At 41.2% G+C, this 16,100-nt stretch overlaps 1 protein-coding gene across 4 annotated transcripts in view; it reads left to right on the top strand.

The window, feature by feature from the left end:
- Positions 1-16,100, top strand: part of LTBP2 (latent transforming growth factor beta binding protein 2) — a 205,622-nt gene that overhangs the window by 158,822 nt on the left and 30,700 nt on the right. For all 4 annotated transcript variants that reach the window (XM_089522203.1, XM_089522201.1, XM_089522202.1 and 1 more), the window contains 5 exons: positions 518-643; positions 1,541-1,669; positions 5,028-5,147; positions 12,669-12,794; positions 14,886-15,011. In XM_089522203.1, the coding sequence (XP_089378329.1) occupies positions 518-643; positions 1,541-1,669; positions 5,028-5,147; positions 12,669-12,794; positions 14,886-15,011 (627 nt within the window). The remainder of the gene's footprint in view (positions 1-517; positions 644-1,540; positions 1,670-5,027; positions 5,148-12,668; positions 12,795-14,885; positions 15,012-16,100) is intronic.

Below are 16,100 nucleotides of genomic sequence, written 5' to 3'. Positions count from 1 at the left end.
GAAGATTGTTGAGAAGCGTGGGTGCCTTTGAGCTCTTGATTTTACTGTTGTTGCAAGTCTAACTTTACTTGTCTCAATGAGATTGACAATTCCTTGGTGAAAGCCACAGTAGAATCAAGAGGAAAAGGAATCTCTCCATCCTTCAGTGGTTGCAAAAGCTACGCTTTTAGGCAACAACTCCTAGAATGCCAAAGTCAGCATGGTTAGTGGTTGTACACACTGTAGATTCTGGGAGCTGTTGTTTTTTAAAAGTAAAATTTCCAGCAAGTCAATCGTCAAGAAAGCTAATGTCTGTATCTGGGCTGGTGTATAGCTAGACCCCCTTTATAGCTATTTAAATCAGTGACCACTGTTATATCATGTGTGGAGTGAACTCAGTAAATTAACAAGGAAAGTTGGATCAGACTAAAAGTTTTTAGCCTCCTGAGGACTAGGGACAATTGATGGACTTTAAAACAGAGGAACTATGTGTAGATTTGACTTGCCTCCTGATAATACCTTCTCTCTTTTATCTTAGAAACAAATATGTGCTCCTCTTCACCCAGCATCTGTGGTCCAGGCACCTGTGTCAACCTGCCAGGAGGATATGCCTGTTTGTGCTATCCAGGCTATCAACAACATCCCAGTCACACCTATTGCACTGGTATTTCAGTGTTATTTTTTCCCCTTGGGAGAAATGGAGGGATGATAATCTTTCCTTCTATAAATGGGCAAAGACTTTTTGTTTAGGCAAGCCTTCAGCAGTTAATCTTAGGTTATTGCAGGAGAAACTTAATCCTGATGGGTCCTGTTTTTCCCCCCTTACTGGTATGTTTTTAATTATTTTTCTTCTTATATTCTAACTGTACTTGCTGTAGTTTATTTTATTGTTATCTGCCTTGAGTTTCCTGTTGGGGAATGAAAAGCAGGGTACAAATATGGTGCTGAATAAGCTACATGAAAAAGAATAAGAAGAATGATGGCTTGTTCTTGAAAATACAAAAAATGAAGAGGAACATTTTGAGAAGTAGAAAACCTGGACTGACAACAGAGCATAGAATTTGACTAGGTTTTGAGGCCATTGGTCCTATAGCTGGAATAATTGCCAAAATGGAGATTATAGCCAGAATGAAGAAAATTAAGATGTGAAGTTATCAGTCTAGACCTACTGTGATTTTCCAGAATACATTGTTAATGGCTGTTCTCCATATCTGGATACGAAAAAGGCTGAGTGAAATTTAGAGATATGTCTGTTGCTTTGGCTAATACATACTGGCTACTGAGATGGCTAAGAAAAGAGGCATAAAATATGAACCCATGTATTGGAAAAGCTGGAAATCAAATTTAGGTTGTACATTAAGTCCAAAAACGATGAGGCTAAATCAGGAGTGAGGCAAAGGTGGCCATCCAGATATTTTTACACTTTATTTCCCTTCAAGCCAGTGATCAGAGGTAAGAGAAATTTTAATCCATGAACTTTAGAGGGCCACAGATTCTCCACTCCTTTTCTAGGAAGAGTGAGTTAAATACAGTTGAGCTTGACTGTTCCCTCTTGTTCCAGATGTTGATGAGTGCGAAAGAAATCCATGTGATGGGAAAGGTCACTGCAACAATAATGAAGGCTCTTATTCCTGCCTCTGTTTCTCTGGCTATACCCTTCTCGTTTCACAGAACACACAAACATGCCAGGGTAAGTCATGCTTTTGCAGCACCCACCAGCTTCCTGTGCCCACCTCTAGAAGATTAATTAGGTTATTAAAAGGGTCATCCCTTATGCCAAGATATTGCTAAGGGGAAAGAAGAATTATTTTATTTCTTCTTTATCTTGAGCTTTTCCCTTGCCTTGCTTTGAGGTAACAGCTTTGCTGTCTCTCCTGTGTCCAAGAAAACTTTCTTTGATCACTTTTCCCATTTCTTTAATTGGAAAGGGATAAAACACAACTAAGTGCCTTGGAAGTCTTCATCATTCTTATCTTTTATTTTTCTCTCATTATACTAGACCATTTTGAGTTTTCTGCCATGTGATTTTCTAAGTGAGAAAGGAAAACAAGCAATAGGAAGGAGTGTGGTTATCAAATGGAAAGGCAGGGGTAACTTGGACATTCAAAAACATTGCACTTGCCCTCACTTTGATACCTGATGGCTGACACTAGTTCTGAGGTGGGATGTGATTTAGACCAAATTATATAGATTGGGATGATAATGCATGGAGGTGAAGTTATGGTTGCCATATTCCACTCCCTTGTACCCTGGCATCTAATTTACACATTATGCAAACTGTTGTAATTATGCATATTATTAATTTGCATTCTGATAATAGCAAGAATTATGTAAATTCAACACATTAATTATTGCACTTTTTCTACCATTATGTTTCAAAGTCAGTACCACTAGCTGGTTTGAAGAGACTGAGGCTTCCAAGAAGCCCCAGAGAGTAAACTCCCTTTAGTCTCTAAAGTCTGTTTGGAAGCGAAGTTCCACTGCACTGCCTAGCCCTAGGCTCAAAGTGCCAATACAATCACCACACAACACAAGGCCATCTCTGCTGGCCTCTTTTGGGCTGGTCAGGAGAAGCAGGGAGGAAATGGAAGAATAATGCAATGCCTGTGCAGTAGCAACCAAAGCCTGCAGGGCAGGCGAGGCTCCCACTCGTGCCAGTCTTCTTCCATAGTTTTCTGCTTCATTGCCACTGCCACATTTTAACCTAACTATTGGCCTGCAATTCCAATAGCACCCAAACAATGATACCTTTATTAGGACAATCAAAATGCACAATTACATGTTGCAAGCTTTCGAAGTCACACTGGCTTCTTCATCAGGCAAACAGGAGAAAGAAATTGATGGCATTAGTCATAGGCCTGCATTTTCTGTTTCTGGTCTTAGTTCAGATGGTAGGGAGGGCTATCTGCAGGCTGGCACCTCCCCCTTTTGAGTGAACAAAAAGTTTAGGGGGGATAAAAGGGAAACACAGCAATTTTATTAAAACAATGTGTTGCAATGGAATGCTGAAAAGATATTAAAAGAAATTACAAAGCATAGAGTATATGCTGTCCTAAACACAAAAAGGCTTGTTCTGGCCTGTGAGCCACGCCCTAACATGCACAAGGCTAGTTTAACCAGTCAGTACTGGGCTAGGGAACTGCAAATCCCATACGGAGGTATCAAGCACACAAAATACCAATTCTTCTGTGCCTCTCAACATGGAATTAAAAGAGATAACACAATATGTCCATACAATTGGGGAGTGCACAACAGAGGCCAAATTAAAAGGGATAACACAGTATGCCCATTCCAGTTAAAAAGTACAAAACAAAGACCAAACGCGTTTTGACTAGAGCGTCTTTGTCAGTGGTCATAGAAAAACTGTAAAGATAAAATAGGTATGGGTCACATACAACAGCATATGAGTAATAAAGAAGACCATATAGTTAAAAAAACATAACACATAAATACCTAATATAGCAACCTTGTAAGGTATATCAAATGGTATGCAGGGACGTAGCCAAGGGGGGGGGGGGTTCTTGGGGTCCGGACCCCCCCTTCCATTAGAAAAATGAATGGTGTGTGCTGTTGCACCGCCGTGCCCAAGCCCCATTATAATGGTGGCACTTAGTCTGGACCCCCCCCCTTCCTAAAATCCTGGCTATGTCCCTGTGGTATGTGGGGACATCTCGTCCCTGTAGGTAAGTTGTTGATCCTCATAGACCTTATATCATGCCTGAAAAAGTATGTATGCAGGCAACTTATGAAATATATATTGTAATAGTAAAAAAAAATATTATAAAAATGCACTCCAAATTGTATCCATACTTACCTAGGACTAGGATGTACCACATGTAATTGCAAGCCCTAATGGAGTATAGCAAGTGGGAACTCTATATCTCTTCCCAATCACAAAAACTGATACACCTGTTGAACCCCACCTGAGACCATTCTGCAGCAAGTAAGATCCTGTAGGTAATACTAACCCCTTCCATTATGTTGATCTAAATGTACCAGTACAATCAACCAAACAAATAATGTTTATGACGACAAACACTAACATAAATAAAAAGGAATAACCAAATAATTACAGAATTTCAGACCAATTGCAGTTCTCATTCAATCCATGTGGTTTCTGTGTTTGTAGAGTGAAAATCCAAAACAGTTCTCTTTGCTGGAGTTTTCTCTCCAGATATGTCCCAGTTCCAGAAATTCTTTCAATCGTCCAAAATCTAATATCCCTATCTGAGTGCTTGCGTTGAATAAAATGTTGGACCATTGGTGCAGTAATTCTTCTATTTCTCATGCAGCTCCTATGTTCTGATATCCTCATTTTTATTTTTCGAGTGGTCATGTCAATATACAAAAGATCACAGGGACATTGAATGGCGTATACAACTCCCTTAATATTACAAGTAAACAAATCATTCAGAGTATACAATCTGTTATTCACAGGGTTAATGAACTCAGTAGTTTTCACACAATATTTACATGCACTGCAGTTGTAACATGGGACATTCCCTTTGGTTCTCCTCTGTAGTAAATTTGGCTGGGTCTCCTGAGCTGTGCATGGACCAAATGGTCCGCAAGATTCTTGGCACGTTTATACATGTGGTCACTGGTATATTTTCAAAATCAAGGAAATGTAGTGTCCATTTGCAATTCAAAGAAGACTTTTTCTTGGAATCCAGGATGTCTCCTTCCTTTGTGAAGCCACAGACTCCTATGTAGGTAGAGTACACTGAATTTCTCAAGAAGTCTTCCTGTTTTGCATCAGGAAAACTTAGGTGGTGTAGAGGCAAAGCATGCCAATTGGTCCCTCCCAATATTAGAAAAAATTGCTTTACCTTTGTTGTAGGCAGAAGCCTCAGATGGCCTGCAGTGAAGGAGAAATCCTGGATTTACTGCTCCAACTGGCCCAGCTGGTCGGGACATTTTTTAGTTCCTTCAATCTGGGATTTTCCAGGTTTTCTGGGACAAATGACAACCCTACTTGACCTACAACTCTGCTTTAGCACTTTGGATAATCAGTTTTGTTACAGAGACTGACTTCTGTATATTGACAGATCTAAATGAGTGTGACCAGCCAAGTGTGTGCCATGGAGGGCAATGTATCAATACACCTGGATCTTATCACTGTGAATGTAAAATAGGTTATATCATGGATTACAGAGGACAATGCAAAGGTGAGTGTGCAAACAAAAATCTTGTTTTGGGGGAGATAATGCTAATGTGAAAGCCTTTCTATATTTTTATGGTTTCCCAGATTTTACTTCTGTCTGCTCGGGTTCTGGGAATAAATGAATAAATATGGAAATAAAGTTAAAAGGAATCAGGACTTTGGACCACAAGCAGGTTTTGTTTTGCTTGAGGGGTTGCCTGGAGTCTGAGATACAGCAAATAGAGAATCTCATTTTCAGTGCAGATTATCTATATGCATTTACTTGAGACTTTTTGAAAAAATCAACATAAACCTTTGCATCCTCAATGGAGTACATTCCCATTTAAGCAAATTGTTCATGTTATTCTGTACTACAGTCATCATGATATAGTACTTGCTAGGCAGTAAATACAGGACAAGTGCCAATGTCTCCTGTATGTACTGGATGAAGGCTGCCCTCTTCTGGGGAAGAAAGGAAATGCGAAGTCTCTTACTTTTGGGCTTCTGTTACTTTATTGCTCCCTTTGCCTCTCTCTGCACTCAAATACAGAGCCAGTGTGATGTAGTAGCTGAGACTAGGACTTCAGGAAACTAAGGCTAGATTCCCCATTCAGCCATGGAAACACACTTGTTGACTCTGAACAAATCATATTGTCTCAAGCAAAGAGGAAGCCAATGACAAATGTCCTCTGAATAGATCTTGCTAAGAAAGCCTGTAATAACATACCCTTTTGCTTTTGCCTGAGTCTACTGGGAAGGGCAAGATTCCACCATCACCCTTCCTCCCAGTGAGCAAAAACTACACTAGCATTTGGAACCCATTTTGTAGGAAAGAAGTAAGAAGAAAAGGCAAAAGTAGGAGAGAAACCTGCTCATTTGTAAGGCATCTGAAAAAGTAGGATGACAGAGGATGAATCAGGATAGTCTCAGCCAAATCAGAGAAGTACATAATAAAACTGTGTCAACTTGAAGTTACACAACAATGCTCAAGTATAGTCTAGTGCAAATGTTACATGTACATGTGAAAGAGATCACCAAAGAACATTAAAAGTATTTAAGGTATATTTGTATATTTTGCATTTGTATATTTAATAATAATAATAATAATAATAATAATAATAATAATAATACTGTTTATTTATAGCCTGCTTTTCCAAAAGAGATCAAAGTGGGTTACAACAAGAGCACAAAACAATGTACAATTTACAACAGTATCCACATCATAAAAACACACAAAACTACACCAAATTTAAAACACGATTTAAAAACACAATAAAAAAAATTGCAAACATTAAAAACCACAACAAAAACTAGCTTAAAAGTGCCAGTGTAATGGGGGGAGAACAGATGTCACAACACATGGGGGAAAGCCTGTTGGAAGAGGTAAGTCTTCAGCTTCTTCCTAAACAGGTCAAGGGAGGTAGCTGAGAGGAGCTCGCCGAGAAGAGAGTTCCAAAACTGCAAGGCCGAGATGGAAAATGCTCTCTGTGCAGTCGAGATGTACTTCGTATTAGGAACCCTCAACAATTGCTTCCCGGCCGATCTGAGAGTGCGGGGCGGATTATATGGGGAGAGGCGGTCCTCCAAGTACCCTGGGCCCAAGCCATTTAGGGCTTTATAGGTAATAACCAACACCTTGTATTGGGCCCGGAAGCGAATGGGCAGCCAATGAAGATCTTGCAGAATGGGTGTTATGTGGCTAGTCCTGGGGCATCCAGTGACTAACCTAGCTGCCATATTCTGCACTAATTGAAGCTTCCGGGTTTGGTACAAGAGTTGCCCCATGTAGAGCGCATTACAGAAATCCAACCGAGAGGTTACCAGAGCATGTACCACCGTTTCAAGGTCCTCCCGGCCCAGGAAGGGTCGCAGCTGGCGTGTCAGCCGAAGCTGATAACAAGTGCTCCTGACTGTTGCATCCACCTGAGATGTAAGGTGGAGCGACGAGTCCAGAAGCACCCCCAGACTGCGAACTGAGTCCTTCAAGGGGAGTGTGACCCCATTCAGGACAGGTGGACAAATTTCCATCCCCGGGCCAGGTGAGCCTATCACAAGTACTTCCGTTTTCTCTGGATTCAGGCTGAGTCTGTTTTCCCTCATCCAGCCCATTACTGACTCCAGACAGGCATCTAGAGGAGAGATGCCATCCCTGGTCACTGCATCAGTCAGAGACGCAGAGAAGCATATTTGGGTGTCATCAGCGTACTGATAACACCGCGCCCCGTGTCTCCGGATGATCTCTCCCAGCGGTTTCATGTAAATGTTGAATAGCATAGGGGACAGAATGGCTCCTTGAGGGACACCAGATGTAAGTGCCCTCTTATCGGAGCACACGTCCCCCAGCTGCACCATCTGGAATCTGCCCGAGAGGTAGGACTGGAACCACTGAAGCGCAGTGCCCCTGATACCTAACTCCCTCAGGCGTTCCAGAAGGATACCATGGTTAATGGTATCGAAAGCCGCTGAGATGTCCAAGAGCACTAACAGGGACATGCTACCCCTGTCCATGCCCAGACGGAGATCATCGACCAGGGCGACCATGGCCGTCTCAACTCCATAGCCCGCCCAGAAGCCAGTTTGAAATGGGTCTAGAAAATCCGTATCATCCAAGACCGCTTGAAGTTGGAAAGCAACCGCCCTCTCGATCACCTTCCCCAAAAAAGGCAGCAGCGAAACAGGCCGATAATTACTTCGTATCAGGGGGTCTAGGGAGGGCTTTTTTAACAGCGGTTTTACAGTGGCCAATTTCAAGCTGGATGGAAATCGCCCTTCCCTAAAGGATGAATTAATTATGCGGCGTAACATAATAGTTACAGCCGTCCTCCCCCCCCACCGAGCTGCTAGCCATGAGGGACAGGGATCGAGAGAGCACGTTGTCTTCCTAACACTTCGAAGAATCTTGTCCACTTCCTCAGTACTCACAGACTCGAGAGTCCACGGAAGCTCTGGACACCTCTACTCTGGATCCTGAAGAAATACTGGCGTTGAGATCAGCCCTTATCCGAGAGATTTTATCCGTGAAGAAGTTGTTAAACTCGTCACAGCAGGCCTTGGATGGTTCCAAAATAGTGTTCAGGGAGGGGGGCAATTGAGTAAGCTCCCTCACTACCCTGAACAGCTCTGCCGGACGTGACTCTGCAGACGCAATACGTGCAGCATAGAACGAATGCTTTGCTGCACTTATTGCCACTCCGTAAACTTTCAAATGAGAGTCTAGGAGTGCCTTGTCGGATAAGTGCTGGTGTCTTCACCAGTTGCGCTCTAGTCGTTGCAGAACCCGCTTCCTTTCCCTGAGGTCTTCCGTGTACCAGGGCTGTTTTTTGGAAGCAGGTTTGAAAGGACGCTTGGGAGCGATACTGTATATAGCCCTGGAGAGATCAGTATCCCAGGTGTTAGTCAGGGCATCAACAGAATCGCCGTAAGTTCCAACCATATACCCCTCTAGGGCTTCTTGGAACCTTTTGGGTTCCATCAGCCTTCGAGGGTGGATCATCTTAATAGGTCCGCCACCCCCGGGAGGGATCTGGGTAGATGCCTTGAATTTAACCTCGACCAGGAAATGGTCCGTCCATGACAAGGCAGAGATATTAGTTACTTCCGCCCACGGAGTTGCCATGTCCATACAAAAGACCACATCAAGCATATTACCAACAGAATGCATGGGCCCTGAGACCAATTGGAACAGGCCCATGGCAGTCATGGTAGCCATGAACTCCCGAGCTGCACCAATTGGACCATGGCTGGCCTTGAAGGGGATGTTGAGGTCCCCCAGGACAAGAAGCCTAGGGGACTCCAACACCAGCTCCAAGACCAGCTGTGTCAGCTCGGCCAGGAAGTCTGTTAGTGCACGGGGTGGCCGGTAGACCAACAGAATCCCTAAACTATCCCTGGCCTTCAGGGTCAGGTAAATATATTTGATATGGTCAGTTTGTCAGACATGGTTCCTGGTTCAGGGAAAGGTGTCCTTATGGATCAAGGCAACACCTCCCACCACCCACCCACCTAACCTGGTCTGGTCCTTAACTGAGTACCCGGCAGGAAGGGCCTGTGCCCACACTGCTTCGCTCTCAGGCCCAAGCCAGGTCTCAGTGATGCAAGCCAGGTCACAGCTCTTATCCTCCAACAGATCATCTATTGTTCGTCTATTGTTGTTTCCTGTCTTAATCCATGGGGAGAGATGGATAAGAAATAACAACAACAACAAGCTACCAATCACAACTTGACTAGTAAAGAGTTCCTTGGCTTAGGCTTTCTAAAAATGATTGGCCATTATAGTAATTATTATTAAAAATATGAAAAGCATTTCACATATTAAGTTACTGTAATCCTTACAAAACCCTATATGGTAGGTAAACATTGTTGTTTCATTGTTAGATATTTGCCTTTTGCCACTTCAAAGGAGGAACTGAGGCTTAGCGGTGGTGACTTAAGACATAACAAGCTGTCATAGGACCTTATCACACTAGCAAAATCTCATTCAGAAACGGCATTTAAACTAGATTTAAATTTTTAAAAACCTGCAAATGTGGACTAACACGAAAATAAACTGAAGGTAAAACAGAAACAAACGGCAGCTTTTTACTTTTGGAACTTCTGGAAAGTAAAAAGCTGCTGTTTTTCTCCGTTTTACCTTTGGTTTATTTTCGCATTATTTCACGTTTGTGTTTTTTTTTAAAAAAATTAAATCTAGTTTAAATCCCATTTCTGAACAGGATTTCGCTAGTGTGATAAAGTCCTTATAAATGTCAGACATTTTCTCTGTCCAGACCTATATTATCTACTCCACCTTGACTCAGCAAGAGTTCAGGCATAGATTGATCTTTCCCATTACCTGTTGCCTGATCTTTTGAAGTGAGATCCATCAGATTAAACCTTGGGCCTTTGTCATGCAAAACATACCTTCTTGCTGAGTTATGGTCCATCCTCTACTTGCCTAGCATCAAAAATCCAACAAAGGACTTCCCAGTTTGTAGCTCTTATAGGTCTTTTAGGCACCAGACTATTGCAGGTGTTTTTCTGGTGTCTTGAGGAAGGTGAATATTTTAGCTTCCTGCACTTTCATTCATGTAACATCTCAACATGTACTCACTTCTCCTCTTCCCTTGTTTTCTCTGCTGATTTCAGCAAGCTTTATGCTGTCACACATAAAAGATAACAATTTATAGAGTCAGGAGCAAGTTCCTAAGAGACCCTGTTAAAATCATTTATTTGGCTCTCTACCAGAGCAATTAGAACATACCTCAAAACTGTTTACATCACTTGGTGTCTCATGGTCTTTTTCTTTGTTAAAGTTTGTTGTGAAGATGAAAGGAGAGTGGCTGCAGAGGCCTGGAAGGAATCGAGTGGAGTCTATTTGTTTCTTTGCAATAGGAACAAATATTGATCTCTGTGTGGGCACTGATAAATTTGTTTTGTCCTAACATGCTTGGGGTTCTCTAAGGTGCAATTAATTATGGGCCACTGATGGAACAGGTTGTAAGTGAGGTTCCTAAATGGCAGTGCCTAGCTTAGCTGCAGATTTGTTGTGCCTTCAAGCAGACTGCATCTTATGGCATAGGGCTTTCTTGGCATGAGTTATTCAGAAAAGGTTTGCCATTAGGCTGAGACAGTATGAATTTCCCAAAGCCATTAAATGGCTTTCCATGGCTGAGTGGAGACTTGAACCCTGGTCTTGCAGAGTGTACTCCAACATTCAAACTACTACCCTACACTACCTCACATTGTTACTGCTGGCATTTAATATTGGTGTGTATTGATAATACAGGACAGGTCTGTAATTAAAGCACCAGTGTGCATTGACTATAGTAGATATATCTATAATGTGTTTAAACAATTGTTTTGTCCTCTCCTTTTGGCCTTTTGGCTCCCAAGAGGTAACTTTACAATGTCATAATACAGCAAAATTGAGACCAAGAGAGGGATTTAAAAAACAAAACAAAAACAAAGAACAGCAATTAGATATATTAAAAAATAGTTGAAAAGTCATTTAGAACATATCTTTTAACAACCAACTGCACAAAGGAGAGGCTAGTCTACCTCCTTAGGGAGAGAGTTTTACTGTTAGGAAGCCATCTTAGATAAAGCCCTATCCTGGCTTCTACCACTTTTGCCTCTTTTTGGTGTCAGTACTATACAGACGGGCTTTGGAAGCAGATCTTAAACTATGGACGGGTTCTTATACAAAAAGCAGCATTTCAGATGTGCATGTGAGCCAATGTAAGTGGGGCTGGTAGTTATATTCTGCACACATACCCCTCTATTTCTATGATTAAAATGCAATGGAATATTAACAGGTATCTCTGGAAACCAGGGTTCAGTTCCTAGCTCAACCACAAAACTCTTATGTTCAGCGTTCAGGCAATGCATAGCATATGCTTAGTCTGAACCAGAAATATGATTTTATTTTATTTTATTTGCAGAATGAAAGCTAGGAATGGTACTAGGATCAAAATTTGAATTCAATATGAAGATAATGTTTCTAAGAGTCTGAGAAGCAAGCAATGTTTATTAATAAGCCATAAGTCAAACAATAATAAGCAGGCAACAATAAGTGAGGCTCTGGCTCCACCACGTTGCAGCAACTCCCCTCCTCCCCTGCAATTTCACTTTAAATAAAGCACATCAGCAATACATGTCTTGTTTTAAAGTGAAATTATGGCTTTTTTGCTGCCACTCTGCTACCATAATTCAGCTGTATGGCAGCAAAAATGGGCGTAAAAGTATGATAGGCAGTTTGGTCAGAGGGCTGGAAAGTAGGCTGTGATTAAGAAACTGGTGGTAGGTTGCAAATAAAGATAAAAATGAAATATTGAGCTAGTTACTAGATGAATGCTGATGTAGATTGCGGAACCAGGATTAGTGTGAAGCTGCAGGATTCACAGAGTTCAGGAGGGAAAAAGGAAATGGAAGTAGCAAAGCAGGGAGATGCAGCCATCAGTAGGATCAAGAGGGATAAAAATAAGCTTAATCAACAGAAACACTCTTGGTTTTCAGTAAAGCACAATTATTTGACCTGGTAATTACAGAATGAAAAATCATGGACAATATGTGGCTGACTATTTTGATACATTATGTAAAAATCCATAGTTTCTAGTTGTGATTGCTGGCAGTATTTGTGGAAATGACATGGGAGTATTCTCAGAGGCTTTTTCTTGAGGTGTGATACTGTGACTATGAGGAAAGCTGCAAGTAGCTTGACTTTCACTGGATTCTGTAACAGCCCTAGTTTGAGTACAATTATTTTTTAGTCTTCTGAATGTAGCACAGTTTTCTGGCTAGTGTAAAATAATGATCGGCAAACTGGTGCCTGCCAGGTGTTATGGATGGCAGCTTTTATGAAACCTAGCCAACATGCCCAAGGGTCTGGGTTATGAGAATTGCAGCCCAAAATATCTTTAGAGCATCAGGTTGCCTGCCCCTGATGTGTGCAGTTTCTGATATTCAGTGGAAGTTCTTGCCCATCTCCTGTTGTTGATCTGTCAGCTTCAGTATCCATTGTTGATAGACAAAAATACTGTTTCTAATCTCTCTGATTTGTCTGTTGTAGATATTGATGAGTGTGCAACTCACAACATCTGTCCTAGAGGACGCTGCATCAACACCGAGGGCTCCTTTTCTTGTATGGCTTGTGGCACTGGATATATTGCATCTAGGGATGGAAGAACATGTGAAGGTATATCCTGTGGCCCAGTGTAACAAGCAAGGAAATTTACTTTTTAATAAATGATAGTACTTTGGCCCAACTCATCAGATTGCAATCTTATTGTTGCCTTAGAAATCAACTAAATTGAATACCTTGCAAGCTGAAGTGAATCTAAAGCTTGAATGATAATTTCATTAGCTGGTGACTATTGCCAGCCCTTTTCACTTATCAAAATTGATTGTTTTGCCAAGTTTTGCTGTTTAGTGACTAAACAGCAGTTTTGTTGACTAAAAGTCCTGTGACTACTTCATGTTATGGGTCAGCTAAAAGGAACTTTTTCTGTCATTTACCATCAAGTTGATTTTGACGTATGGTGATGCTGTGAAGGATAGATCTCCAAGACACCTTGTCATCAACAGCCCTGCTCAGATTTTGCAAAGTTAGAGCCAGGGCTTCCTTGACTGGGTCAATCAGCTTGGAAATGAAACGTAGCTAAATATTATCTAAATTTATTTTTTCATGTATATTGAATGTGTGCATGTCTCACTTGGTTATGAACAATGATTGGGAATGGCTATCTCTTTCATGTGCTCCTAGGTAAACTCCAAAAGCATCTGGCTGATTTCAGCACTAGAGATGTATTTATTTGTTATTCAGTTGATTTATATTCTGCGTTTCTCCCAATATGGGATAGAAGGAGGCTCACAATTTGAATGAAAACAAAATACAGTTAAAAGAATAGATAATACAATTTTTTTAAAAAAAACAATTGTGATGAAGGGGGAGTAAAGTGTACAGGGACAAACAGACAAGATACGTTGCTGGAAATAGGAATGGGCACAGCTTTATTAGTTACTTTGCTGCAAATCTAGGGTGCACCATAGAGAAAAGGTCTAGGCTTCAAACCACCTGCCTGCCATCACTCAGTGACTCACCTCTCAGCCTTCCTACTGGGAATTAAACCTAGAAAGGCCACATGCAGGTTCCCACACAGGTGTAAGCAACTGCCCTCTGGTAGTGAAGTATGCCCATCAGCTCCTGAATTGGGCATGTTCCTGAAGGATTTTTGCCTCCAATATGTCTTAAAGGGAACCCCCAAACTGGAGTAGACAGGCACATTGCCTTTGTCTCCCTCTTCATTGATCCTGCAACCAAGCAAAAAATAGTGACAAGTGCAAAAACATCCAGGATAATTATATAATATACTCCATGACAACTGCTTTTGGAATAATTTAATATTGTCTTACGAAAGAGATGATCCTTGGGATGGACAGGAGGAGAGATAGCAGCCAAATGAGGCTGCAGTATGGGATTTGTGGTCTCCATGTGGACCAAAGTGAAAGCTGCCTCTCTCTAGTGTGCCCTTGGCTAGGGCAACTGAGGGATATGATTGGTTGTCCAGGCAGGACCGCCATGAATGCTAACCCAGAGCATTTGCCTTCTTGTAGTACATACTAGAACCAGAAGGAAAAAAAGAATGCCATCCACCTGACTTTGTTCTCCTTGCAGGGATGCAAATGGGAGACCCATGGGAGACTAGGACCCCACTTGTAAAATCCTGAATTCCTACATATAGTTTAGTTTAATTTAGCAAGGCATTTCTTGCCGATTAGCTCATTCCGGCTCACTTCTTCCTTCACCTATCATTACGTGAATGTCCATCCAGGTTGATTCTCAAGGGAAACATTTTTCACATGGTTAAAAGTCCTGTGACTACATTGTTCAAATAGTAGACAGCCATATTAGAGCCCCATTGGAGTTGCTTAGATATTCCACTTCTCCCTTTCATTTCCTGTTGTGGCCACAACAATGAATGACTGCTCTTCAAGTTGACAGAGCACTTACGAGAGCTTAAGATTTGAAGTTACTTTGGGATATAACCTCCGTAAACTGAACTCTTAAGAGGTCAGTGTCCATAAATAAACTGAGGAAACTTAAACAAGCTTCTGACATTAGCCTTAGAGAGAGTAATGACAGAACTGTGTCTTTCAAACAGGTTTCTGACAGTGTGCTGAAAAGACACTGTGTGGTAGGAAAGAACTTTCTGATGTTTTCCTAGGGTGCAGGCTATTTTGTTCATTATCCCAAATCAGTGATAATGATAGTTTGTTCTTTCTCTAGATATTGATGAATGTCTCTCACGCATGGCTTGTCCCCAAGGAATCTGCATTAATACACCAGGTTCATTCACGTGCCAGTCCTGTGACAGTGGCTATGTGCTCTCAGCTAACCGACTCACTTGTGAAGGTAACGATACTGGGCCTCATTCTTCGAGATTTAATTACTCTAACACCCGGTCATGAATTGTACCTCTATACAGTGTAATAGCTGGACAAGCAGAGATTATGGCCTGGATTGATTCTCCTATTTCTCAATATGATTCATTGCTCAGGAGAATGATTCACAGCACATTGATCCTTTTTTCTCTCCATCACAAGCTACACCTTTATTCACAAAAGTCCTGGGCATTGACCAGCATATCTAATGTGCAGGGTTCAAGGATATCTGGGTTGGGAATATCTGGCACAGATTAATATATTCATTAATGAATTGGTTGCAGCTTTGCCTCTAATTTATATTAGCGCAAATTAGGGCAATTCAGAGGAGAAAAACAAAATGGATAAGAGGAGTGAAAGGAGTGCGGACATAATTATTCAGAGAGATTAAGTGAGACAAGACTGCCTAGTCTTTTTAAGCCATAAATTAGAGGATAGAGGCAGGAAGTAGGGTGAGGGGGAGATATATATTGAATTTTCCCTGTGTGTGGGAAAGCACAAGGGAGAATAATTATATTTGAATAAATAAATATGCCAACATAAAATAAAATGTAGGCAAAGTATTAACAAGGTCACATGAAAAAGAAACCAACAATTAATTATAGAATACTGCAAAAGGAGCTTAGAGAGTTAACTAAGCAAATTTCTTGAAAATGCAGTTAAATTTCAGGTTACCAAACAAGCTAGCTGAAATCAATTTTCTATTGTTTGCCTAAAAAGGACTGAGAAAATTAATAAAGATTAATTGCTTTTTATTGTTCTCATGCTGCCTTAAACAATTTGCTTTGGAAAAGTGTTCTCTTGAAAGAGAATTAAGAATAACACGCCAGCAAACTGAGTTTCTTTCTTTTGACTAAAGTTAAAATTAGGGAAATTTGTGACATAGATAAATATATTATATTATATAGTCTTTTCTGTTACCGTTGCTGCATGCCTTTAAGTTGTTCTCCATTTATAGCAACCCTACGGCAAACCTATCACAAGGGATTGTTGGCGAGATTTCTTTAAATGAGGCTTGCGGCCATTGCTTTCCTCTGAGGCTGAATAAATGTGACTTGTC

Source organism: Sceloporus occidentalis, unplaced genomic scaffold, assembly GCF_023333645.1.
Source record: "Sceloporus occidentalis isolate IW3139 unplaced genomic scaffold, rSceOcc1.0.p SCAF_4, whole genome shotgun sequence".
In the NCBI taxonomy this organism is placed as follows: Eukaryota; Metazoa; Chordata; class Lepidosauria; order Squamata; family Phrynosomatidae; genus Sceloporus; species Sceloporus occidentalis.
The sequence above is the reverse complement of the archived record's forward strand: the minus strand, read 5'-3'. Positions and strand labels throughout refer to the sequence as shown.